At 44.2% G+C, this 25,895-nt stretch overlaps 1 protein-coding gene and 2 long non-coding RNA genes across 10 annotated transcripts in view; 2 read left to right on the top strand and 1 right to left on the bottom strand.

Annotated features, from left to right (window-relative positions):
- The first annotated feature begins 3,261 nt into the window (after positions 1 to 3,261).
- LOC149366155 (uncharacterized) lies at positions 3,262 to 5,018 on the top strand. Its single transcript, XR_016283608.1, has 2 exons — positions 3,262 to 3,498; positions 4,299 to 5,018. It is a non-coding gene; the product is annotated as an uncharacterized LOC149366155 (long non-coding RNA).
- The window catches only part of LOC149366156 (uncharacterized), a 213,233-nt gene continuing 191,786 nt past the window's right edge, over positions 4,449 to 25,895 (bottom strand). For 6 of the 7 annotated variants that reach the window (XM_089549116.1, XM_089549165.1, XM_089549148.1 and 3 more), the window contains 5 exons: positions 25,669 to 25,815; positions 23,944 to 24,145; positions 21,426 to 22,216; positions 11,602 to 11,738; positions 4,449 to 6,025 (listed from right to left, as the gene is read on the bottom strand). In XM_089549116.1, coding sequence (XP_089405242.1) covers positions 5,818 to 6,025; positions 11,602 to 11,738; positions 21,426 to 22,216; positions 23,944 to 24,145; positions 25,669 to 25,815 — 1,485 coding nt within the window. In that variant the 3' untranslated portion in view covers positions 4,449 to 5,817. Of the gene's footprint in view, positions 6,026 to 11,601; positions 11,739 to 11,847; positions 12,947 to 21,425; positions 22,217 to 23,943; positions 24,146 to 25,668; positions 25,816 to 25,895 lie in introns of those variants that run through there. The other variant, XM_089549157.1, reaches the window with a different exon arrangement.
- Positions 14,628 to 18,572, top strand: LOC149366157 (uncharacterized). 2 transcript variants are annotated; one of them, XR_016283607.1, is made up of 6 exons: positions 14,628 to 14,918; positions 15,852 to 15,908; positions 17,508 to 17,663; positions 17,726 to 17,894; positions 17,977 to 18,177; positions 18,242 to 18,572. It is a non-coding gene; the product is annotated as an uncharacterized LOC149366157 (long non-coding RNA). The 2 variants fall into 2 exon arrangements; XR_016283605.1 differs by having other exon boundaries at positions 17,726 to 17,787.

Below are 25,895 nucleotides of genomic sequence, written 5' to 3' on the forward strand. Positions count from 1 at the left end.
ATGGTCACATGTAAGCAGTACACAATCAATCTTTGTGCCAGCGGATCCGCGCAGCTGAGCACTGTTTTTCTCTCTCCCTCGCGCCACTAGCTGCCGGGAGAGAAAGTTTTGCTCTTGCATCCGTCATTTCGAGAGATTAAACAACAGTTTCGCTCGAACAGTCGAGGGAAGCGGTTAACCCTGCATCTCTCTCGGCGCATGTGTTTCTCGCACGTGGGCCGTCGGCTCCATGCTGACGGCGGTCTGCCTTTTCATCGCGCCACCGGAAGCGGCGATCGCCACCGTGCCCGTCTTCTAGCCGTTCACCTGATACTGCCCAACTTCACCATTGTGCGGCGTTCCCTGCAGGCATCTCCGACTATTGGCAGTCTTCGCTGCGCCGCTGTCTAGCAGAGGTGCAGTAATGGCCTCCCGTCGCTCGCCCGGCTTCCTCGCTGGACGGAAGCCATCTTGCCCTTATTCACATAGCCTCTAGTCATTCGCGCGTAAGCCCCAGCGTGCGGCAGCTCTTGCTCTCATCACTGGGCTGTCGTGGACTTAGCAGCTACAGATTCACGGCAGCTCTCCCGCGCACTTCGGCGTGTCCACACCATTCCTTTTGGAACTGACGCAGCGGTGGCTCATCACAAGTCTTGCGCAACTTGATGGCCCTACTGATGCCGCTGTTCGAGGCGGTATTCGCGGCGGTGGAGTTGGTGGCAATCGGTGACTCCTAGCACGCACCCTGCATTCCTCAGCGCCTCCGACGACTACAGCGTGACCGTCAACTACGGTCATAGGCGGGAAGGACCTTCGGAGACCCACCACTCACTTTCTGCGAGTGCCTATGGATTAGCCTGCTCTACCTACTTCGCTGTCGCCCAGCCATCCTGTCGCAGCGGTATAGTTCGTGCAGTGTTCGCGTTGCTAGTGGCTCCTCACCACCGGATTACTTGTGCCTTGATCTCGCCTCCCACGCCGGACTGTTCCGCACGCGCGGTCTACTGCACCATGGGTGCGGCGCGCCACGGATCCTACCTCAAGACGTCCCCCTCCCGTCTGGCTTCAAGCAGTCTTATACGACATATGTGAATATGTAAATAGACTTATTACAGTGTACCTCTCCCCTCTCCTTTCTACTGTACCCTCACTCCTTTCATTTCACTTCTACCCACTGCCTGCTATCCTTTACCTCAGCTCAGGTGCTTCCAGCAGCGATAGCAGATGCCGGGGCTAGCAGAAATCTTTTCCTTCCATTTATGATGTCATTAAAACCCACAGACACAAGAAATTAAAACTCACAGGATCGCTATATGAGGGTGTGACGCGTATATGTTTCAGCGTTTGCTGTGCTGTGGGAAGGCACAGGAAAGAAAGCTGCGTTAAATTCATGGTTGCAGCTGTTGTAGCCTTCTATTTCATCCCTGGGTTCCCGTTGGCAACGTCGTCAAGGTATGTTGGCTTGGCACATTTTTTTTTAAATTTCCGCTTAGCAGAATTAAAATGATTTTTTTTTTTTTTTCCTGTTTAGAGAACACGTCGCTGAAGCTTGCGTCGAGGCTCATACGAGTCTCTAATTCTAGGGCGGGGGTTTCAACTTGCAGAAAATTCGAAACCGCGTGTCTGCTGCGTCCGCCCATCTCGTTTCTTCCTTCATTTTTCAGATTTCTCAGAGCTAGAGAAAAAAGCGGCCATCATTAATGCTGACGCCATAGCGCTCACAGTAGCAGGTGACTGGTTGGCCTCCACGTCATTGTCCTAATCAGATTCTTGGCAGTGCGAGAGTTCCCGTACTATTATAATCTTCAGTGTATGGCTTTCATGGCGCCATCTCGCACCCACCAGAGATAACACCCCTCCCCAATCGCGCAGCGTGGGCGGGAGATGGCGGCACGGGTACCACTGCTGCGAAGTTTTCGCTTTTAATTCGCCGTATTCATTTAAATGTGGAGGGCACAGCTATTAGGTTGAAATAACTTCCGTATGGCGCTGCTAATTGCTGTTTATGGGCAGGATCGGGTGACTTTTTGAATTCATATTCTCTTTGTGTGTAAAATGCTAGTACATTTCATGTAAAGAGGTAAGTGCAGGACGGCCGAGCGAACACGCCTTCACGCGATCGACAGGTGTATTACAACACCTGTAATGTAAGTATGGGCCTGAAATTTGGCACATATGTGCGCTTAGATACCTGAAGGTTGAATGAAAAAGGAGGAATAATTTTATTGAATCGGAGCTTAGAAATCGAGCGCTAACCTTTTGGGACTTTTCCTGGGATGCACAACTTTTTGGACACTGATGGTTGTGGGTACGTTTTTTGGATGTGTTTGCGAAATATGAGCACCTCTTAGGGAGATTCTAAACGTCTCGATGGGTTATTTCTGGGAGATTTTGAGGAGATCGCGCCCAATTATAAGAACCTGACGGTCACGCGGAATGCCTTCGTTGTATCCGATGTTCGTACTAAGCGGACTTTCCATGCTGCTTCCAAAAATACCAAGTCGAGCAGTGTAAGCCCTCTTTGCGCGCCTGCTTATTCAAACTAGAGCTTTCCAAGCTCCAAAGCGCAGTCATATTCTCGCCGATTTCCTTGCAACCAACAAGCTTGTTTTTGGAAGCGATATCGCTTATCGCGGTAGAAGCGCTCACAGTAGCAGGTGGCCAGTTGGCCTCCTCGTCATTGTCCTAATCTTCAGTGTGTCTTTCCTGGCGCCATCTCGCGCCCACCGGATATAACAGCCCTTTCCCACCGCTCAAAGTGGACGTGAGTTGGCGCCACGGGTACCACTGCTGCGAAGTTTAACTCGCCGTAGACGATAGGGATTTCCCAATAATTCTTGTCGAATCGGGCTAGCACCCTAACCTAAATGTAGTATAAAACAAAACTGACCATCAATTGCAACCTCTGCGCGAAATTTGAGCCCAAACAAACGTGCCGTTAGGCCCAGAATTTTTTTTTTTTTTTCTGTGTCACGAACGGTGTCAGGCAAGGAGACATGATGACTTCGATACTTCGATGCGCCGTGCGTTCACAGGAGGTATTCAAAGAAATGGATTACGAAGAGTTCGGGACAAAAGATAAAGGAGCATATACTTTAGCAATCTCCGCTTTGTTGACATTGCCTTAATTGGTAACGCAGGGGCCGAACTACAAAGCACGATCATGGACCTAGACAAAGCAGGTCGATGGGTCTAAGATTAATATAAAGAAATATAAAGTAATGTCCAAATACATTTACTTAGGCCAGGTAGTGATCGGAAATCCGGTGGAGTGTACTTGCCAGGCACTCTCAGTAGGTGAATAGCAGCTTCACTTCACTTTATTACCCTCGTTAGAGGGTATTACATAAGGGGTGGGGCACAAATGAAAAACAGAATAAGTAACAGATAAGTTGTAAGTTTTTTAAATAGAAGATTTTCACTTGGCAAGTACACGCTTGATTATTTCCAGGAACAAAAACTGGCATGTGATAGCAGCAAGTTCTCGGGGAAGGCCGTTCTCAAGAAAGTATATAACAGGTGAATACTGCTGGCTAGCATACGTTTACTTAGGCCAGGTAGTGATCGGAAATCCGGTGGAGTGTACTTGCCAGGCACTCTCAGGTGAATAGCAGCTAATATCTCTCAAGAAAATATATGAGAGGTGAATATTACTGGCTAGCAACGTAGAGGCTAACTAAAAAGGGTTGAATTAAATCGAGGGCAGTGCAACAAACTGTAGAGGAAAATGGTAGGTGTAATTTAGATACAGGAAGACAGCAGAATGGGTCAGGGAACAAGCGTGAGTTAATGACACGTACCTAGTTGGAAATTGAGAATGAAGAAATGGGCACAGGCAGGGCGTGCAATGCGAAGTGAAGAGAATAAATGGTCTCTTAAGGTAACGCAGTGATTTCTATAGGAGAGAAATTTAGGTGGGCAGATGAGATGAAGTTTGGATGGATAAGGAAGCCGTAGCTGGCACAGGGCAGGGTTAATTGGAAGAATATCTGAGTGGCCTTTGTCCTGCAGTGGAATAAGTTAGACTAATGGTGATGTATGCGTGCTATAATATACACGTTCACTACACTGGTCCGGTATATTTAGAGGGCATCTAGTACATATTAGCGAGATAAAAATTTATGCCTTTTTTTGCTTAGAGCATATTGTGCATCGACACAACGCTGGACAGGTGGAGGAGCTAGGTGGGATTCATAAGTAGGCAGCAGCCGTAATGTTTTCCATATGTTTGAGGTTGTCTTAAGAACGCTTGCATGGTTTTCTTTCCTCAACTCACCATTAGGTATGTCAGTCGCAGATTACGCAATGCCTTTCCGCAGGTTGTGCTGCAGCGGTTCCCATACCCGAGCCTCTATCCGGAGGACTTTGGGACCCCTTACAACAGTGTGGTCATCCGCTTCATGATCGCCTTCTGGCTTCCTTTCGGACTCTTCATCGTGAATGTGACATCACACATTGAGTGGCAGACATGGAGCAGCGGAGATAACACTTTATTGACACTGACATCAGGAGATTTTTTTTATATACAAATGATGTTCTTGCATGTCAACACAAGCTCGCGTCATATCCAGGAGTATCTTTATAGCACTGCAACTAAAGACAAATAAAAAAGGACACAGGACAAAAAAAAGCCTCGAAAAGCATGAAGTGACTAAAATCGGGTACAGTGGAATCAACCGCATAAATACACACTAAGCATCCTTTGTTCATCTAAGAATATACAAACTTAGCATCGCAATCATCAAACGAACTGCAGTGACTGTTCACAGCACAGCAGATCTAAATACGGCAAGCAAGGGTAACTCAGCTGAGTGAATCTCATGTCACAAAACCTGCAGTTATCATAAAGACTCTGCTGTGATGGGTTGCACAAAACAGAAGTTACATGTAAAAGCAGCTTTAAGCATCACACTAGGGGTCATATTCACATCTCCTCTTAGCTTTTCTTTGTGTTTTTTCTTGTATTTCACTTGCACAAAAAAGGGAGTGCTAAGAGGCGCGAAGTGACAGCTAAAAGCACAAAATATAAAATCGCAAGACCGTAGCATAGAGCCCGCTGCTGCTGCTTGAGTAGATGAAGCTTACATTTTGTGAACTGCAGGATCAAAAAGTGCAGGGCTCTGACTACAGAATTACATGGGCTGCCACATTAGATATTTGCTCCTAACGTATACAAAAAAGAGCACTGAATTGCACAAAACCTCCGCACATAAAAACATGAATGCACAGATAAGAGGAACACGATGTTGAGAACCAATATTTCAGGGAAAAATCAACACAAATGAAAGCCAAGGGACAAAAGATTTGCTGTAATCATACTCTATCACTCTGTTGCACTATCTCTCTGCTATCATCAGGGAAAGCCTACTAACAGAAACTGATGACATCAGAACACATGCTAACTAATACATACAGTTCGGCATATCACCCCTCTACTACTGTGCCCATGGTTGCCTACAACCGCTTGAGTTTGTTCTCATGCTCATCCACATGCAGCACTTACTTTTGCTTGCTGCTACACATTGCTTGACTTGTGGGCACAAATTTTCTGGACCACTCGCTCCAATGAGGCAGGCCTCGTTATGAAATGCAAACCTGTCTGATCAGCCGAAAGACAGTGCCTCCACGACTCGCCCAGGTAGCAATATAAAAAATCGCAGGAGATAAGAGGGTACACCAGGAAAGAACAGGCTGGAGAGAGAATTTATCTTACATTGAGCATGCTGAGTATGTAGAGCTAGAGGGGGGGGAAACGAGAAATTCAGGGCACAATGAAGTGGCGGCAACGGCGACGCACGGCTGCGGCTGAAAGTGGCTGGAACGCAGGTGTGGTGGCGGCTACGCTATCACTGGCTGGTCGAGGATGCCAATGTGATCCCGGTCGCCGTTCGTGTACTCCTCGTTGCTTTCCCGAGAGGCGGGTGAAGCGGACCTGGACCATTTTTCACGACCAAAGCCTTCGTCGTAGTTGCCTTTGGCTATGAAAAATTGCTTGAAGTGAGGTCCGCAGTACAGCTTGCCTCCGCTGATCGTGTAGCTTTCCAGCCTGCATGGGGAATGGCAAACAACCATTACATCACAAAGAAGGAAAGTAATCAAAGCAAAGAAACCCTACCATGACTAACCATAAAGCACATTTACGTGCCTTGAATAATCCAAACTCTTGCTGCAATCAGGTGGGTTCATAAAAGTAAACAAACACTCTGAGGCCCCCACAAAAATTTGCAGCCCACCAAGTCTTTGAGTGTACATATAAGAATGAAATGCATTTTTAGAAAGGTAGGGTTCTTGCCATTTCTCAGCTAAAAAATTCTTCAGCGTTATGATTTTCAAGGACTATAAGACTATAGAACAGTTAATTATGAAAGGAACATTTCCTGCACATCAAAAATGTTACTTTACATGTAGAAGCTTTGAACAATGAAAACACACAAGCTAAGTTATGTTTGGTCTCATCTTTCATTAAAGCTTAGCTTTCTTTTGTTCAAGACGAATACTGAAACTAACAATGTCATGTGCCTTTGTTTTCCTCAGGCTGTTTTTGCAAGCCACCTTACACCATTTCTAACTTCTGCGTTGTCAGCATAACTACCTCCTGAAGCATTCCACTCAGCAGAAGCTCCTCCCAACTTTCTCTTTCTTCCATAACTTTCAATTTCTTCTCCAAGTTAACTTTTTATGCATCTGCTGCTTTGCACTTTCAGCCTCCTAGCGCTTTTTAGCTTCCAAAAAGAGTGTTAATGCTGCCTTGCAGAAGCCATCGAGGCCCACAAATTTTCTGTGACCTGCAGATTAGGAATGCCACTCGCGTTGTCCAAAGCATCTCTCACACAAGCCACTACAATATCTAAGAAATTTCGAAGTTTCCCACTGCAACTTCCTAGTTCAAGCTTGCTTCTCGCTCCATAATTCCCTGCCTGTGGCTGATAATGAGTATAATATTTCAATAACTCTCGACAGTAATTGCTAGGATGAACTTATCTTCAAGAATTCGTGACTGTCCGCCAAGCAGAGATGAATGTAGCCTTAATTACAAGGATGTAGTGCCATCACATCCTGAATAGAAACGCCAAGTATGCTGGTTTTGACATGGTTTAAGACATCACTGGATAACCATGGGCGTTTGTCCCATGGAGTAGCTATGCTTCTCGACCTGATCGATTCGGAGGGCGGTTGAAGCAGAAGAGGGCAGCAGCAGCAGCAATTGTGACAAAATGTACTATCGCGCTCAATATGAGTTGCAACGCGCGGTCATCGACCGGGGCTCGTTCCGTGGTGTGCCTCCTCCAAACAGTCGCTCGGAATTCTGGGAGAAACTTTTTCCTGAGCGGGGGTGCTGTTGTTTCCTGGAACAGCAGTTTCTCCCAGAATTCCGAGCGACTGTTTGGAGGAGGCACACCACGGAACGAGCCCCGGTCGATGACCGCGCATTGCAACTCATACTGAGCACGATAGTACATACCCTACGAGATGTTTATTACAGGAATGCTTCCTCAACTGTCTCACATTCGACCAAAAACAGCAGGATGCATAGATGCCACTGAGCACAATAATTCACAGGAAGAGACATCAATACATATGCACACATGCCTACCTAGAATTGAATCAGTCGTGGATTGATTAGCTGCAGTAAAGATTTGATGCCCTGCTGCAAATGCACCAGTGGAATTCTGCCTAAGATCAGTAGAGTTGTGTAAATGAAGCAAAATTTAATGGCGCCCCTTTCAGTGCATCAGGAACTTCAGATGTTTTCAAGGACCTTCAGAAATTCCCTTTATATATTCAAAGGTTTCAAGGTGCCACATGGACCTTGGAAAGGTGAAGCGCATTCAAACACTTTAGATAGTGGTCGCCGCAACCTAGTATCGGTCAGGTTTATTGCTTGCTGAACGTGGGCCAGGAAAAATTTCTTTAACTATGAAGTTTCTGTAGAAGCAGTACAATTTTCCTTTGCAGCCATATGGATGCGTTTGGGTGGATGCCAATGAATAAATACTCCTTTATCCCTTTCAGACGCCATTTTTTGTTTTATTGAAATCAGTTACTTTTTCACCTAAGTAGTATACTTAGGCCTCAAGAAAAGCGTGAAAGACCAGCGTGAAAGACCTTTTTGAGCGTGAAAGACCAGCAGGTAAGTTTGTACAACGATGTGCAGAATTCCGTACAAAGTGCCAGATTTGTTAGAAATAGTAACACCGAAATGTTCTCATGTGTCAGGTAAGCACCCTAGCAATCGTGGAATCATTTAGCGTTTCGAATATGCACATAACGCCCGAAATTGAGCAAAAATAATCAATTTTTTTACTTGCAACAAAATCTGTCTGCACAAAAATGGTGGACAAAGTGCTACCTAGCCCACTGTTGAGTGAAATATTATTTACTGCGTTCGCTACATGGCACAAAAAACCAACTTATTTGCGACAAGAAGGCTACTCAGTTCAACTGAAACAATGAAATCACTGCTAGGTGCACTAGTCTCTCAGAAAAAGCTGTGAGTTTGCTGTCTACACAATTGTGTACAAAGCACCTTAAAGGGTTATAACAAATTTACTCCACCTTGGGTGATTCCCTTAACATTTGAACAATGCTTCCCTCTGGCCTAACCAGTGGTCCTTGCTCACCCTGGCACCTTGGCTGCCTCTGCAACTTCAGAAACCTTAGCGGCCAGCTGCTTGTCTTAGCTGGACTTAGTACTTTATGTGCCACCTCGGTGTCCCTCGGTGCTTTCACTGCGATGTGCTGCAGCACTCACTCACTCCTCTTCGGCCTTAGACAAATTTGGTCAACTTTTCACCCTTATCTTCAGCTATAAAAAGCCTCTGTTTGGCAATACAGGTGACCTTTTCTATCTTTTGCCTCAACAGGCTGAGTTATGCGAGCTCTTGGATGCTCAGAGCAAAAAGGTAAATACTAAGACAATGATTTACGAGTGTGCATCTTGAAAGGTTGTGGCGATGCCGAGTGTTCTACAGCATTGGAAAATGAACCTGTTCTGTTTGTGCCAATGCTGGTATGAATCCCGCTTGGCACTGAAAGTATGGTGAAAGCTATATACTGCTGCCTACTGTTCCGACAGAAAAGTTTGAACTTGAAGAACCTATCAGAAACATTTCAGACGATGTTTGTCTCAGCTTGCCCAGAGTGGGAGCGAAACGTATTTCATACTTAACAGTGTTCAATGGCAAGGGAGCTATGCAGCAGCATGTCAGCTATGCAGAAGCACATCAGACTGCTTTAATGTTTATACAACAGGATCATTTCCTTCTCGGTACATATAATTTTGAGTCAGTCACAGCAGTACCTTCAGGCTGTTTAAAATATCTGCAGTTAGATGCAGGGCACACAGCAGCTTGGAAGGAACTAGAAGGCAGGCCATTTCTTGCACACATGCTCTGCTTGATTCTAAACATGCCACCAGTTAATGAGTCATTAAACGTAAGCTCCTCTCAGTCATAGTTCAGGCAGTACTGAATATATGTAGAGGTGCTCTACAAATGGATTATTTATGAGTAACAAGTTTTCGCGTCTCAAAGCTACATGAAGGGCTGTAAGAACAGTATTGAAGTGCTTTAAATTTCTGCGATCTTGGGGGTCTTATGTGCACTGAAGTTCAGTATACCAATGTACGTGCCTTCCTGCAAAAATATGGCCGCTGTGCACAGCTACTGAACCTGAAAAGCAAGAAGTAAACTAGTTTTGAGCAACGAAAAGATGAAGTGTCACTTCTCTGTGGGCACCCAAACAGCGCCGTGAGGGGGGACAGGATGAAGGCGGAATCTTAAAGAGTGAAAAGTGCTGTAGTGGAGGGCTCAGGATATACTTTGATCACCTATTATAGGGTTCTTTAACGTGCACTGACATCACAGAGCATATGAGTGTCTTGTGTATGAAACTGTCACCGCAGCCAGGACTGAACCCATGTCATCTGGTTCAGCAGACGGGAGCCCTAACCACTAAGTACCTGCAACCTTGTCATCAGCAAAATGCTGCAGCCATTCTACCACAGCTGTGGTCAAAGATAGATCTTGAGATGCAAAGCAGGTTTACAAGTTCTACGTATGTTCCATGTGCCTCCATGTATAACTGCTACGGAAGAACACTGGCTGCACAATGCAAGCCACATGTTACAAACAGAAAAGCAGCTCATGCAAACCGGGTGTCAAACATGTAATGCATTGTGGTTGTAGCTGTAATGCATTGTAGTTGTAGCTGTAATGCATTGTAGTTGTAGCTGTAACGCATTGTAGTTGTAGCTGTAACGCATTGTAGTTGTAGCTGTAACGCATTGTAGTTGTAGCTGTAACGCATTGTAGTTGTAGCTGTAACGCATTGTAGTTGTAGCTGTAACGCATTGTAGTTGTAGCTGTAACGCATTGTAGTTGTAGCTGTAACGCATTGTAGTTGTAGCTGTAACGCATTGTAGTTGTAGCTGTAACGCATTGTAGTTGTAGCTGTAACGCATTGTAGTTGTAGCTGTAACGCATTGTAGTTGTAGCTGTAACGCATTGTAGTTGTAGCTGTAACGCATTGTAGTTGTAGCTGTAACGCATTGTAGTTGTAGCTGTAACGCATTGTAGTTGTAGCTGTAACGCATTGTAGTTGTAGCTGTAACGCATTGTAGTTGTAGCTGTAACGCATTGTAGTTGTAACGCATTGTAGTTGTAGCTGTAACGCATTGTAGTTGTAGCTGTAACGCATTGTAGTTGTAGCTGTAATACATTGTAGTTGTAGCTGTAATACATTGTAGTTGTAGCTGTAACGCATTGTAGTTGTAGCTGTAATACATTGTAGTTGTAGCTGTAATACATTGTAGTTGTAGCTGTAATACATTGTAGTTGTAGCTGTAATACATTGTAGTTGTAGCTGTAATACATTCTAGTTGTAGCTGTAATACATTCTAGTTGTAGCTGTAATACATTCTAGTTGTAGCTGTAATACATTCTAGTTGTAGCTGTAATACATTCTAGTTGTAGCTGTAATACATTCTAGTTGTAGCTGTAATACATTCTAGTTGTAGCTGTAATACATTCTAGTTGTAGCTGTAATACATTCTAGTTGTAGCTGTAATACATTCTAGTTGTAGCTGTAATACATTCTAGTTGTAGCTGTAATACATTCTAGTTGTAGCTGTAATACATTCTAGTTGTAGCTGTAATACATTCTAGTTGTAGCTGTAATACATTCTAGTTGTAGCTGTAATACATTCTAGTTGTAGCTGTAATACATTCTAGTTGTAGCTGTAATACATTCTAGTTGTAGCTGTAATGCATTCTAGTTGTAGCTGTAATGCCTGTAATGCATCGTAGTTATGGCTGTAATGCCTGTAATGCATCGTAGTTATGGCTGTAATGCCTGTAATGCATCGTAGTTATGGCTGTAATGCCTGTAATGCATCGTAGTTATGGCTGTAATGCCTGTAATGCATCGTAGTTGTGGCTGTAATGCCTGTAATGCATCGTAGTTGTAGCTGTAATGCAGTTGTAGCTGTAATGCAGTTGTAGCTGTAATGCATGTAATTGTAGCTAACAAGAGGAGCCGATATGGCACAAAGCTACACTAATATGCTCCTCACTGAACCCAACAAAACTATGCATGACCGCACTAGCGAAGGGAGCCACTCACCTGAGATGACAATTGCAGTGGCTGCAGCGAAAGCAGTTCTTGTGCATCCGTAGTCCGCTCACCTCCATTCGCTCCATGGGGTAGAGTTTCTTGTTGCATATTGCACATGCTTCAGAGTTTGGTGTTCCCGGGAACTCCTGCAATGGCAGACATTATTAAGCAACTTCTATTGGCTGTCACGGACATACGACAATTTTGTTTGCATGAGTAGGAGAGAGCAATGATAAAGCAACACAGACAACAAAGTCAGAATCGTATAAAGTTTATTCCATCTATAAACAAGCTACAGCATCAATCGGATTGCATCAGCACGTGTAGCAAAAAAAAAATATCAAGTTCTCCAAATTTTACGCAAGCAAACTTGCTGCAAATAAATCCCGTAAAAATAACGACACTGTAGAGAATTTTTTTCACACTCAACATAATCACACAATATAACATTCAATAAATGTAATGTGAATAGCTAAAAATTGGCAGCTACACAGTGCAGAGGGCCAATATCACTGATGGTACACTTCAAATTGCCCCACTGCTTCAAGAACAAGTGTCAGAGAATAGTCATCGCAATAGAATTGCAAATGTATGCTCAAAAAAAGTTAGTCTTAAAAACATCCAGAGATTATAAAAATGCACCAACAAAAAAACTGGAGAGACTTAGGGTCCCTTAGAAGTCACTGGGAGGAAAGGTTCTCAGCCTTGTATGGCTCTTTAAGTAGACAAATATTAAATTAAGGACATGACACTGCCCAGAGGCCTGTCCGATGTGCATATCAGCGTGTGCGCAAGAGATCCAGCAGACACTTGTAGGCAAAAACAAACCACAAGCTCTTCCCACAGAAAAAAAAACAAAAAAAAACAGCTCTTCAGTGAGCTAATCCAACAAAGTGGGGAGCTAATAATAATCCACGCACAGCAGCTGCTGTAAGCAAACGTCCACATAAAGCAAGAACCAGCACAAATACGTAAAAAACCCACAAAGACTAGGCTCTTGGAACGCAGAATGGCAAAACCTGTTCCTGAAAAATGGCCACGCCACAAAACATTCTTTGTGGCAAAAAATTTTTACAAGACGGTACAAAAATCACGCCGCAGAGATTCTATAGGATGGCCAGGATACACGAGATATGTCAACACCACTACAAGGACACACACACTATGTACACAAGACGGATATTGCGTAGCAGACTTGAGGTGGCGAGAGACTGGTGACAGTCACGCATGTGTGTTTTCAGGACTTAAAAAATAACCATCTTCATTCAAACTGGTGACAACATCCTTTGATCTGTGGTGCCGATGCCGCCATGCTGTGGATATCTTGCAAAGAAGAACCGTTGCAGGTCATTCACTGAAAAATATGAAAAGATATTGGACTACAAATTAGACTGCATTATATATACACAGTGCAAAATATTTTCAACTCAATTCCATGCCATGGCCACTTCTAAGAATGTCCCGGCTTGGTGTGGCAGATGCAATACACCTTAAAGTCAATGAATCTTGAAGTGAAACCTGATCAACAAAATTCTTTACTTCTTAAAATTTGCTACAAAACAACTTTATAGCAGATTTGGCACACTGGGTACAGTTACACAGATCCAAAAGAAGACAAATACAGTTATATATAGCCGATAGAAGAGAACAGATGACTAATAATATCAGATTATAAAGGGTGTTTCAGGTAACTTGAATCAAGAATTTTAAAAAGCGGTAAACCGCAGCTCGCTGAAACCAACGACACATTGTTCGCCTTCATGTGGCGCTCCTCAGAATATTTTATTCCGCTTACTTAATAAATTAAGATGAATTATGCAAATTTTCAAATATTCATTCTAGTGTCAAGACTTGTTAGGTTGTAGAGCAGGTTTATAAACAACCGACCCAGTTTATTATAGGATCGTATCTCCTACGGGGTACTTTTTTCCGGCATCTAAAGAAAGCTTGCGAAATATGAAAAAATACCACGTGACTACGCTTGTGCGCTACCATATTGCAGCGCTCTCAATGGCGTTTCAAGCAAACGAAGCATGCCCACTGACTATGGTGAAGTGAACGGCCACCGCACCGCTGCGGAAAATGCTGACGCACTGTCAAGCCGCTGCTCAGAGCAGCGGCCGTAACATAACTGTCTTGGCACTAGAATGAATATTTGAAAATTAGCATAATTCATCTTAGTTAATTAACTAATTAAGTGCAATAAAAAAAAATATTCTGAGGAGTGCCACATGATAGCAAAAATGTACCGTTTGTTTCAGCGGGCTGCGGTTTACCGCTTTTTTAAATCCTTGGTTCAAGTTACGTGAAACACCCTGTATAACTAAATCGATGAGTAAAAAACCTTAGCTATTTGGTTTACATACTATCCTGAAACACAAGTGCAACATGCAGAACTTTATGCATGCCACATTAAAAAATAACCACGAGTTCCTGCTTTGAGCGAGCAAATATTCAGCATTGTACAATACGTTGCACATGCAGTTTTTATCAGAGCCCACAGTCTGCATCCCAGTCAACCACGGATATCCGTAGTACGTACGATTAAGATCCGAATCTCCATATCCAGGTGGGGATGTCCGTAGGGCATGCCTACGGACGTCCATATCCGGACATACGCATCGGAGATTCGGAGTATGTCCGAAGGACGTTCGTTATCGGATAGCTGGCGGATATCCGCGGACGGACGTCCGACGGGTATCCGTGAATATGCCTGTAGGGATCTGAACTTACATCACATACATATTTCGTTTTTCCTCACATAAAAAAATTAAAAGAAATTCTATTTGCAAACGATAAATTCAGCCGATCAAATTTTTATACCAGCAATTAGTTGCATATTCGGATTAATCAATTAACATCACTCGAATATAGTGCTGATATGAAAGAACCTGAATTCAACTAATTGCTTGACTTTCTGCGATCAATGCCCTTTTCTCTTCCAGCATTCCGCCGAGGTAACCGAGACATGCTGCCTTCCATGAAAACTAAACTCCTACCAGAAGCCGCGGCAGAACGACAGGCCTTAAAGTCGATCCAATCCAATCCGTCAGCCACCAGTTCCGTCGCGGGAGGCGCGGTGCCCAACAGCACGATCTTTGCGTAGTTTTTCGTGGCATCGTGCTTCTTCCGACCTTTATTTTTGCTACAGTATGCGGTTTGTTTGTTCTGCGGTTGCTTGGCTGTGCTATAAATGTGATCAATCACCTATGCGCTCGTCAAGACCTTCTTCTGGACCCGAAGCTGTCGTGAAATAGCCCCGACGTCGTACTGCACCCGACTCTTTGTTGCCTCGGATGAAAGAAGCGGCGTGTTATAACTTGCAAGTAAGTAACAGTGCTTGAAGATTACTTTGATGATGTTGCCGTGGGATGAGCAAAGTGCTGTGGAAGTTACAAGTACGATGCGATAGCTGCCGCAAACGTGTTTGCCCGCATTCGCGAGCCTGTCGCGAAGCTCCGTAAGCCAGTGCATCGCGCCTCTCTCGTTCTACACTACGAAAAAAATTGAGACGAGGTGTACACGTGCATGGTGTGAATCTTAAGGCAGTTTTACGAAAGTTCTTAATAGCAATAAAACAGAACGCACGAAAAGGAAAATGTCGGGGCTGTGTGTGTTTTGCAGTGATTCGCGACTGATTTCTTATTTTCTTACTGTCTTTGTGGTGTGTATGTGGCCCGCGTGCGGAGTGTATTGGTGCCTAAGTTATGCCATGCCATGGAAAGTGCAGGTAGGTTGAAAATAATGTAAAATTCGTCTACCTTCACAGCTTATCGACTTGTTTCAACATTAGGATTGTCAAATGGATGTTTCCAGCCATCTACAGCGCAGTAATTTGCGCTGTGCAGTAGCATTGTTTTGAAAACTGAAATGTTCTGTTAAATTTCCGAACTTCAGTCACACGTTATTCACCTATTATCGCTGCGTACTAACTGCAATGAGGCCATGCAGTGCATTGGTGTAGCTTTGTCAAACATGTGCATGCTCATAAGGCTCAGTGCTGAGCAAGGTAGCAGGTCCATATATGGCACACCTAGAGATACATATCCCTGAATTGTGAGCAGACCTCTCTTCCTTACTACTGTGGAGCTGTGGATCATCAGATTTGTTGTTAGTGCCGGCTGGGTGCTTCATCAGCGAACCTTGTGAGCGGGCTTGTTTCAACAAAGTCCATGTTTTGCTGCATCATGACGTCTACGTTATGTTGAAAAAGTGCAGTACAGGTTGCTCTCTCATATTTTGTTTCCTTGGCCATGCAGTATGGATGTGACTGACCTATGACCTATGTTACCTGAGAGTACAGCAGCAGCTTACAGGTAAGTTTGAACTACGGTGCAAATTTGTTCCTTTCATATGATTGATACTTTTTTTCTTTGCTCTGTGCAGTAGGGGGCATCTGGCTATAGTGCAGTGTACTTGTACAGTGGTGGATAAAAGTTTTCGGAATGCGAGTTCTTGGAAAAAAATTCTGTACTGTGCTGTTAGCCAGAGCAGTTTAATGAGGGGAGATAGATGTTCGAACTTATTCAACAAGTTTCAGCTGACTGCCTAGTGAGGCAGTGTAAAAATAAATATTTTTCTGAAAATCCACGTCCCACAAACTTTTCTCTACTGAGCCTTGTGTTAACCACCAAGTCATCAGGTAGCTTGCAGGTGTGTGTTAAGGGTTCCTGTTCTCACACTTGAATTTTTTGGACATTCAGTATGGATGTGATTACCTGTGGGAGTAGCTGTAGTGTCTTGCACTGCAAACACATTGTTCATGCACTGGCACAAAGCTGTCTGCAGTGGGGTGTATCTCTTCTTTTATGTTTGCAGTGTTTTTAAGCAAAATATATTGCATTTCAAGAAATATTTTCACCTCCGTTGGTTACTACATAAGAGTTGTGCAAGATTTAAACTTGTTCTCGTAGCTACAGATGCCTAACCTTAAAACTATTTGTTGCAGAAACAGTCATAATGAAATATATGTGCAGTCTGAGGAACACTGCACTCCTTACGCACCTGCCCATCACCTCTGATACATGAACGGCTTTTATAATTTGACAGAACTCAAGAATGAAGTGGCGAATGCCTACCATCCAGTGGCATTGACCAGTTCTCAGACGTCGTAGTTATTTCCTTAAAGTGAAATCCCAGGTGGCTCGCATGTATCTCCGTGAGATGTAATTAACCGCCACATCATAAAAACCAGTCGATGGCATTGGCTGGAGGGCTTTTGTTGAGGGGCATTCGCTGCTGCATTCTTGAATTGCATTCTACTATAGTGCCAAAAGTTCATATTAGATGAAGGGAACATACCAGCCTCTGTTATGTTCCCCTACTTCTTCACAAGCTTTTTATGAAATGTTCTTGCTTAATGAGTGCAAAGCTGTTAAACTGTCTATTTTCAAATTCTTCCAGCCCTAACACTCCTGACTGCAAATTGTCCCATGCCGATTTTCTTCGTGCCTTTACAGGTCTTTTTTTTTTTAACTTCGTAGCCTGTTTGAAAATTTATCTTCATTATTACTATTTCAGTAATGTGTAGGGAAACATAAATGTAGTGTTATCTTTTCTCATGCAACCGGTGGGAAAAAAATTGCGCGCTCTCGTGTTTTGTGTCTTTTTTTTCAGACCGTTGCAACCCGAAGGTAACATACCTCTGCAAGCCGTGGTTGGCACGGTGACATTGTAGATTATTAGCTTGATTTTGTTGTGTGTGCTATATGCATTGTAAACTCTTGTGCACCTCATATCTCATCATAGAGTTGCATTACTATGTGGCAGCAAGGCTGGAGAAACTATGGGTCAAAATTATGCAATTCTCTTGATATTGTCTTTCATTAATGTTTTTACTTACAGTATCTCGCACTTAAATATTTGCTTAACCTTTCAGTAAAAGTATTCTATTTGTGTTTTGGTTTGTTTTTCAGAGCATCCCTTTTTGGAATACCAAGTTCCACCATGAGAGTACTGCCTGCACGCAGTAACCTTTCCTATTGCATGAAACTTCTGCCGGTATGACTTGAATAGCCTGTTGTGCTACTGTTCTGCTATAGCAGGTTGCAATACGGAGCAGCAGTCTACATGTAAGTTTGTAGTGTTAAAATTTCCAACTCCACAAATGCATTTTTCACTTTTTCCTTTGCAGTGTGTCTGTGGATGGCTCGTGAAATTGATTGTTGCAAATGTGCCACATCGTAGTGTGAACAGGTATGTATTAGTTGCAGTGTAAGTGCATGTTGCTCACTCTCACAGCCTGTCCACTTGTTCCCTCGGTATTGCTGCACGGACGTGGCCAGCCCATTCAGAGCAACTATGTAATAGTTTGCACTACAAAGCAACAGTCTACATGCAAGTTCGAAGTATGTTGAAATTAATTTTTCATCTTTTTCTTTGCAGCGTGTATGTGGACAGCTCATGCAATTGATTGTTGCAAATGTGCCACATCGTATTGTCAACAGGTATGCATTAGTTGCAGTGTAAGTGCATGTTGCCCACTCACAACCTGTCCACTTGTTCCCTCAGGGTTGCTGCACGGACGTCACCAGCCCATTCAGAGCAACCGTGTTGTAGCTTGCGCTACAGAGAATTGGTCTACTTGTAAGTTCGAAGTGTGTTGAAATTATAAGCTCTCCTCATGCACTCTTCATCTTTTCCTTTGCAGCACATGTGTGGACGGTTCATGCAATTGATGGTAGCGAATGTGTCACATAGTCAGCAGGTATGTTATAGCTATAGTATTTTTTATTATGATCTTCAGTGGCAGTATCTTGAATTGCAAAAATCATGTACCCTTTCAGTGACAGTATTTTTGCATTTTTGTTTGTTTTCTTGGGAAAAACTTTTTACAACAGATTCAACATGAGAATACAACCTGCATACAGTAACCCGTCCTATTGCATGGGACCTCTTCCAGCGTCAAGCGTGAAGAATGCCTCTTGAAGGTTGAAAGCATGCAATAATGCCTTTAATAAAATTGTTTGATTTTAAGACAACTTGCTTTGTGTTTGGTTGCTTCCTATAAATATATGCATTTGACGTACGATGAGGCCTGTGCCTGATATAGAACACTTTGTGGGCTTGTATATAAACTCGTTTAGTATATGACAGTTATATTAGTGGCTGCAGTCACCAAGGCCTGCAACATGCCAATGTCCTCTTTAGATCCGCGGCGGATATCCGCGGATATCCGTATCGGATGTCCGTGGGAGATCTTTTTAGTTATAAATGTACCTCCGTCGGACGTCCCTCGGAGATCCGTCGGAGGTCGGCGGATCTCCCACGGATATCCGTATATCCGTTGAAGGACGTACATCGTACGTCCGCTGGACGTACAGTGGTTGATTGGGATGCTTGTTAGTGCCCATGCTTGTGTGGAAAAGGAATACTCACCAGTTTTTTTTTTTTCCTTGGGCAATTAGTGCACAACTGCACATCTTCCAAACCATGCAGCAAAGCAGCAGGGCAAATGCATTTGCGGGCACGAAGCAGAAAAAATCCTTGCCGCAGCACCAAGAACGCACTCACACACTGTGAGTAGGGAATGGCTGACGAGTACCAAATCGCCTGGTTAAAGTATAGTTGTACACACTTGCCAGAACAATGCTTTTCACGCATATGATAATTTTAGAACACAGTCAGTGTGGAGACCGTGTGTTCTATACATGTTGCTATCTACTACTGCCATCTGTACTGTTCAGTCATCAGCAGACCCATCAAAGTACAACGCATACCCTGGTGAAAATCGTTCCCAGGTTAACTGGTTTATGGAACAATTTCCAGTTGGTTCCACTTGGAACCAACTGGTTCCACTTGGTTCCATCTGGAACCAACTGGAAATTGTTCCATAAACCAGTTGAGCTGGGAAAGATTCAGTGAGATGACAAAAAAAAAAAAGAAAAAGCTCGGCAAGTGCAAATAACCGCAGAACTGAAGTCCAATCAGTGATGTTCCAAGGTGCTCTTTGTGTTTAGAAAATATAATGGCAAAAGAACACACTATCAATACGAGAGAGTCATTGATGCTTTGATACAGCATGCTGCATGAAACAAAAGTAACAGCAATAGAAGCGGAAAGGGCAAAGACAAGTGTTGTCGTCATTAGCAACAAAAGCATGAACAGTGCCCTGTTCTGCAGTAGCATATTACAGATTGAATAACACCAAGCAGCACCCAAGCCTGCAAATACAAATAAATAGCTAGCATGCAGTTCGCTTGCAACATCTGCTCAATAGGCACCCAACAGTATGGCCAGCGTCACACCGCGTACCTTGGTACGAAATTGTTAGTACTAAAAGCATAAAGACACTGAAAATAGGCGGAAACTGAAAACTGCTCCCCTTGAAGTTATTGCAGCTGTTCGCCTGCATACAGGGAGCTATTCACAAAATTCACATTATGTCACAAGCAATATGAAAATTTCGCCTAGCTGCTAAAGTTCTGCTCTCCACCTTTCCTTTCATTAAATTTCTCTCACAGGTGCAATAGTTCTTTTCACACATTGAAAATGAAAATATGGTATCAAGTTCCACCACAGCACAAACATGCTTGTACCATACTGGTGTTCCAATGTGCTTTGATATTAGCACTTGAGCAAACACTTGCAAGTAGTAGTCACTGGTTACTTTATCGGCAGCAAGGTTCAAAGCAGTGGGCACCAAAGGTCAGGTTCTCAGAATATGAAATCTGAATTCACAGTATACAAAGCTGCAGCAATGACAAGCTTGAAGGGCTTTGAAATCTGCCTTTTAGCTCTCCAGACATAAAAAAATTTAGGTGGAAAGTGGAATTCATTGAAGTTGAATGCATTGCGTACACAAGATATGGCGCACTACTGTGCACAGAAATTGTGTGTAGTACAAGATAACTTTCCCAATGAGAGTATATACTTTCAATAAATCATTCTGCACATGAAGATAAAGGCTGTGCAAGGACAACTAAAGAGATTTTTGTCTACTCCACAAAACAACCTACACACAGCTATCTAGCGCATCAGGGCTTTGACCCAATGGACATTAAAACTCTTACGGACATCTTGCGGACGTCCATGGGAGTTCCAATGCCCACTGGATGAGGACAACTCCATCCAACTTTTTTCTCTCAATAAAAATTGATTCTATTGTTCTCCCTGTGCACGTTGATGTTTGTCCAGCAGCAAAGGACACATTTATTACTGAGAAGACTGCATTGAAATATTTTCTCACCACAGGATTCAAATTGTGGTGTCTACACTAGAAATTAGGGACTCTGACTGCCATATTGAAGAGAATGGCACTGTAGCTTAACGTCTAAGATTTCAACCAAAAATTTTTGTTCATGCACCCTAACAGACTTGCGAAACTGGGTGCTGATGGAAACACGTGTATAATTTTTGCCCTTTTCTTGCTTACAGAAGCTGCGTTTACAGTGAAAGTGGCATTTGTAGTTAGAATGAGGTAATGTAGCAATACAGGCAGACTTGGTTTCATCCTCAGTGTCCATTTAAAACCTATGCCTTCTTCGATGACAAGCTGCATGGTCACTGCTTGTGCAAAAAAAAGAAAAACCAAGATGAGCGTATGTGCTTGAGGTGCACAATATTTACACTTGCATATGCCATTATTTAAACACTTCACTAAAATTTCAGCTTGGAGCCACTCCAAATATGGTGAAGTAAGACTAGCCTGTTGGCACCCATTGCTGTTAAATTTGAAACTTGGTGACCACATTTTGAACAAGTGAGCCTGTACTGCGATTAGACAGTGAGGTGCAGTTTAGCCATTCCAGCATTCCAGCATCCAACGCAAACGCAGCACACGAACAAGTAGTGCAAAAAAAGAAAAAGAAGTATCTACAAGTCCATCCACTCACCACAAATCTGTTGACCTTGGGCTTGGGCCTCTGTGCCTCCTGGCGCTCGGACTCGTCCCGGATGGCCTCGAACTTGGCCTTCAAGGTCTTTGCAGTGTCAGCCATGGGCAGGCATTCCTCATCTGCGTTCTCTCCGTTCCGCCGGTTCTCGCGTGCCACGCGTTCGGCATCCCAGTTCTCGAAGCGTGCCCGCATGCTCTTGGCACGGTCTGCCTCGACCACGATATCATCTTCGACCCGGTACGAACACTGCACGACATCAGGATCGCGTTGGACCTCGGGCGACGCCTCGTGCGCGTCGTCACGTGTGTACTCGCGGGGAGGCGTGATCCTCTTCAGTGGCTTGGGACCCTGAGGCAGCTCCTCGCGGCTCGCGTTTTCTTCGAGCTCGCGGAACCGCTCGCGCATGCGCCGTGCGGTGTCCGTGATGATGACTTCCTCGGCCGGATCGGCAGCACGGACTACGTTGGGGTCACGTTGAACCTGGAACTCTGGCGAGGGTTCCTTGCCGGTATCCCGGGGTGGTGTCATCTCGAAGCGCTTGCGCTCTTTGGTCTCCTCCTTGAAGTTCTCGAAGAACTTGAAGCGCTCAGACACCTCGGTTGTCGCGACCTCGGGCTCCCGGACAGGGTCACTGGCGCGGACGACTTCGCCTGGTGAGACAGCGTTCTGAGGCCGTGGAACATTCCAGCGGTTGCTAGGGGAGCGGGCCAATGACGTGGGAGCGCCAGACTGCCGAGCCACCTCAGCGTCAAGTTGTTTGAAAATGTTCTTGGCCTCATGGGCGATCCCTGCAAGGAAGGGAAAGGACAGGAGAGGGAAAGGGGTTATTTGTAAGCACAATGAAAATGCACAAACTGAGTACATATTTTTCACTTGAGTGGCCCCCTGAGCTACTGCAGAAGCTGCAAAAGATTGAGCTTCTATTCTGCATCACTTGGTTTTTTTAGCACACACCTACATGCATGAGCAACCCCTCCTTCAAAGCATTATACCAGTGTAGATAAACACCCCACCACCACACTCAGCAGTAAACCACATAAACTGATTAATAACTTCGATTACTATTATCAGTGCTCTGCTCTGCTCAAGCAAACCACATAAACTGATTAACAACTTACGTTACTATTATCAATGCTCAGCTCAAACATAGAGAGGTCAACATTACTCCACATAAACCAGTGTTAATCCACCTACTGTGTAATTCCATCACGATCATAGCTAAAAACTGTGTTCCAAGAAAAAATGAGATTTAAAATTCATAGAACTCTGTAGCACTTGCAAGAAAATGTAAAATAACGAAATGTACACTAAAAATTTGGCCTCTATACTGAAATGGGCCTAATGCAATTTCGCACAGCAATAATTTTAAAAATGAATTAACACAGCTAGAAGAGCACAGCTAAGAAAGATACACAAGGATTCTGACAAAAACAAAACTGACTTTGTCAGATTGCCACAGGCTTCCAAACTTTCATTCAGGTCCACCTTCGAATTACCATAGTTTTGGTCCAAACATACTCATTTATTATAATTAGGGGTGTGCGAATATCAAATTCTTCGAATACGAATCGAATACGAATACTTGGCTCCGAATATCGAATTGAATATCGAATAATCAAGGACAGACGCATTTAACCACTACAAAACATTTATTTGAGCACCGAAGAACATCACAGTTCACCTATCGATGATTAAATGAACACAAAAGGTGTGTGTGGCTGCACAAAAAGTATCAGTCTTGAACATTATTCTTAGAAGAGTGGAAATATCAGAGAAGATGGCTGGCACACAGCATTGATTAAGGCTAGCTTGCCATCAGCACGAACGCGCGTTGCTGGGATGAACATGAAAGGTTGTCGTGAAGGAAAACCCACTGCTCCACATGGTCAGGCGGAAGTAGTTCCCTTCTAGCTGAAACGACTCCTCCAGCCACAGAAAATGCCCTCTCACTTGGCACTGAACTGGCACGTATTGCGAGGTACTTCGTGCACAGCTCTGACTATACCAGCTTCGCAGGTATAGCCACAAAGAAGCTCACCAGCGCAGTCAGCTACGGCATGGCCCTTGGAGGAAGGAATGCGCATTGCTCTGGGCGCCGCCATGTTGTTATGTCTCTGTCAATAGGGCTTGCAGACCGAAATGAACGCCGGTGCTCACATTGAATATTCGGCTAGATACGAATATTCGCGTCGGGTCGAATATTCGAGACAACACGAATACTTGGATTTCGAATCGAATTCGAATACTAAAAATATCATATTTGAATTATATTCGAAAATTTCGAATATTCGCACACCCCTAATTGTAATTACGCCAAAAACTACTCTATCTCAAAGCGACTGCTCCAATCTCAAAGTGGCCATAATGTTCAGATCCCCAGATCGAAACAAATTTCATCGACCACAGATATGCTCTATAGCAGTCCTTCCTCACCATAAAATGAGTTCTTGTGCATGCAAACCGAAATGACTCTCCCAACGTGCTGAAGAAGAAGTCGTGCGCTGCATGCACCCACCGGTCTCGTTGAAAACACTGAGCTCCTCCTCTTTCTCTCGCTGGAGGCGCTCAATCTTCTCGGCCTCGGTCTCTTGGATCACCACACCGGCCTCGAACTTTTCCTTGATGGAGGTGGCACGGGCCTCCTGGCCCTCGACGCTGATCTGCTCGGCCCGCCCGGCCTGGACACGGTTGGCATCCTCCACGGCCTTCTGGTACACCTGGGAACACCATATTCGACACTCTCGATGCACCTGTACTCCTTCAGGCCTTAAAGGTGCACTGAAGAGGAATCTGAACTTGTCTTTTTGCCGCGGGGACTCTATATGCACGTTCCAAGCGTTCTTAGAAACTGCGATTTACTGCCCTGTGTGGCCGATTTCCCCAATTAAATCGAATTAACGTCCGGCTCCCGCCTTTTTTTTTTAAATTCTGCCTCGTACGGTGGGTGGAGTCAACCAACGCGTGGAGCGCCTTTCACCCAGTCCTGTGGCGGCTTGCCGCTCTGCCATCGGCGGAGTAATACGTAGTAGTCCGTAGTAGCAAATAGTCCGCGCGTATTTTTATTTCTTCGGGCTTATTTTGCGGCTATATTATCCGCGAATGAAACTATTTATTCATGGAAACCTAAAAAACAAAATAAAGCGAAAGCAAAGCCTCCACGGGACTGGGTGAAAGGCGCTCCACGCATTGGTCGACTTCGCCCACCGTACGAGGCAGAATTAAAAAAAAAAAGGCGGGAGCGGACGTTAATTCGTTTTAATTGGGGAAATCGGCCACACAGAGCAATAAGTCACTGTTTCTAAGAATGCTAGGAACGTGTGGATCGAGTTCCCGCGGCAAAAAGACATGATCAGATTCCTCTTCAGTGCACCTTTAACAACTGTGTCTGGGCTGCACTTATCACTGGTGGTTGCATCAGGTGGCTTAGCTCCGTTCTGTTTCGCACAAAAGGTGAAAGTAGTCAGGAAATCCATGTTTCTCAAGCCTTTCCAATGATTTTACACGGAAACAATTTTCATTAGGGTTTGGTTTTTTGGTTTGGTTAGAGGAGGGGATGTGGTGCTTATGTGCGGGAGTGGGAAGACAGCGGCAATTTGGGCTACCCGACACCCAGTGGCAGTGGCTTCAGATTCTTGCATCCTATCTGTTCCACTCCAAACAGCTTGGCTGTCATCCTGTTTCATCTGGTTTACGTAGGTTTTGGGACCTATACTCAAGAGAGGTGAATTTAAATGCTTCCAGAAAGGGGGTCCATTTATAAGTGGACAACCCCACTGCTAAGCTGTAGAACAGCAGAAAGTAACAGCTCTCGCTGTAAAATGGCAATGGTAGTGACATAGCTTGGCAGCACTGAGAATAATTTAAAGCAGTTAGCTCAACAAGCATGCTTTATTTGAGTCTGAATGAGAGCTGGACAAGTTTTGTACCCCACTGGGATGTTCAAAACAAGAACAGTAGTGACCTAGAAAGTACTTGTGAGTGGATGTACATGAATACTGGCAAACTACCACCTTGACCTTCATCACTTCCTTGGTGCCTTGTATTGCTGTAAGTGTGTCAAGTAAACAGTTCAGCAAATGTGCCTTCATTACCACTATTACAACCCATCTATGAACTGTGAAAAGCCACCCCAGCCCCAGGTTACTGCCATTAAAGTTTGAATACACATAAACAGCACACACAAATATGAGCACACAAAAAGCAAGGCATTGCACCAGCAAGACCATGGCAGAGCTCTCACCTGTCGCATAGACTCAGAACGGCCCAAGCACATTTTCTTGCGCAGCTTGGCCAGTTCCTCTTTTGTCTCCTCTGCCCTGTCCTGGTGGCTGTTGACGGTGCCGCTCTCCCACTGGCTCTTGAGTGACGACAGCCCTTCATACACCACCTGAGACCACAGTAGAACCCAACTGATATACCATTGCGTTAAAATATTACGATGAGAGTTAAAGCTTGATCACTGAGACA

The sequence above is a fragment of the Amblyomma mixtum genome, chromosome 1, assembly GCF_055824585.1.
Source record: "Amblyomma mixtum isolate Tamu chromosome 1, ASM5582458v1, whole genome shotgun sequence".
Classification (NCBI taxonomy): Eukaryota; Metazoa; Arthropoda; class Arachnida; order Ixodida; family Ixodidae; genus Amblyomma; species Amblyomma mixtum.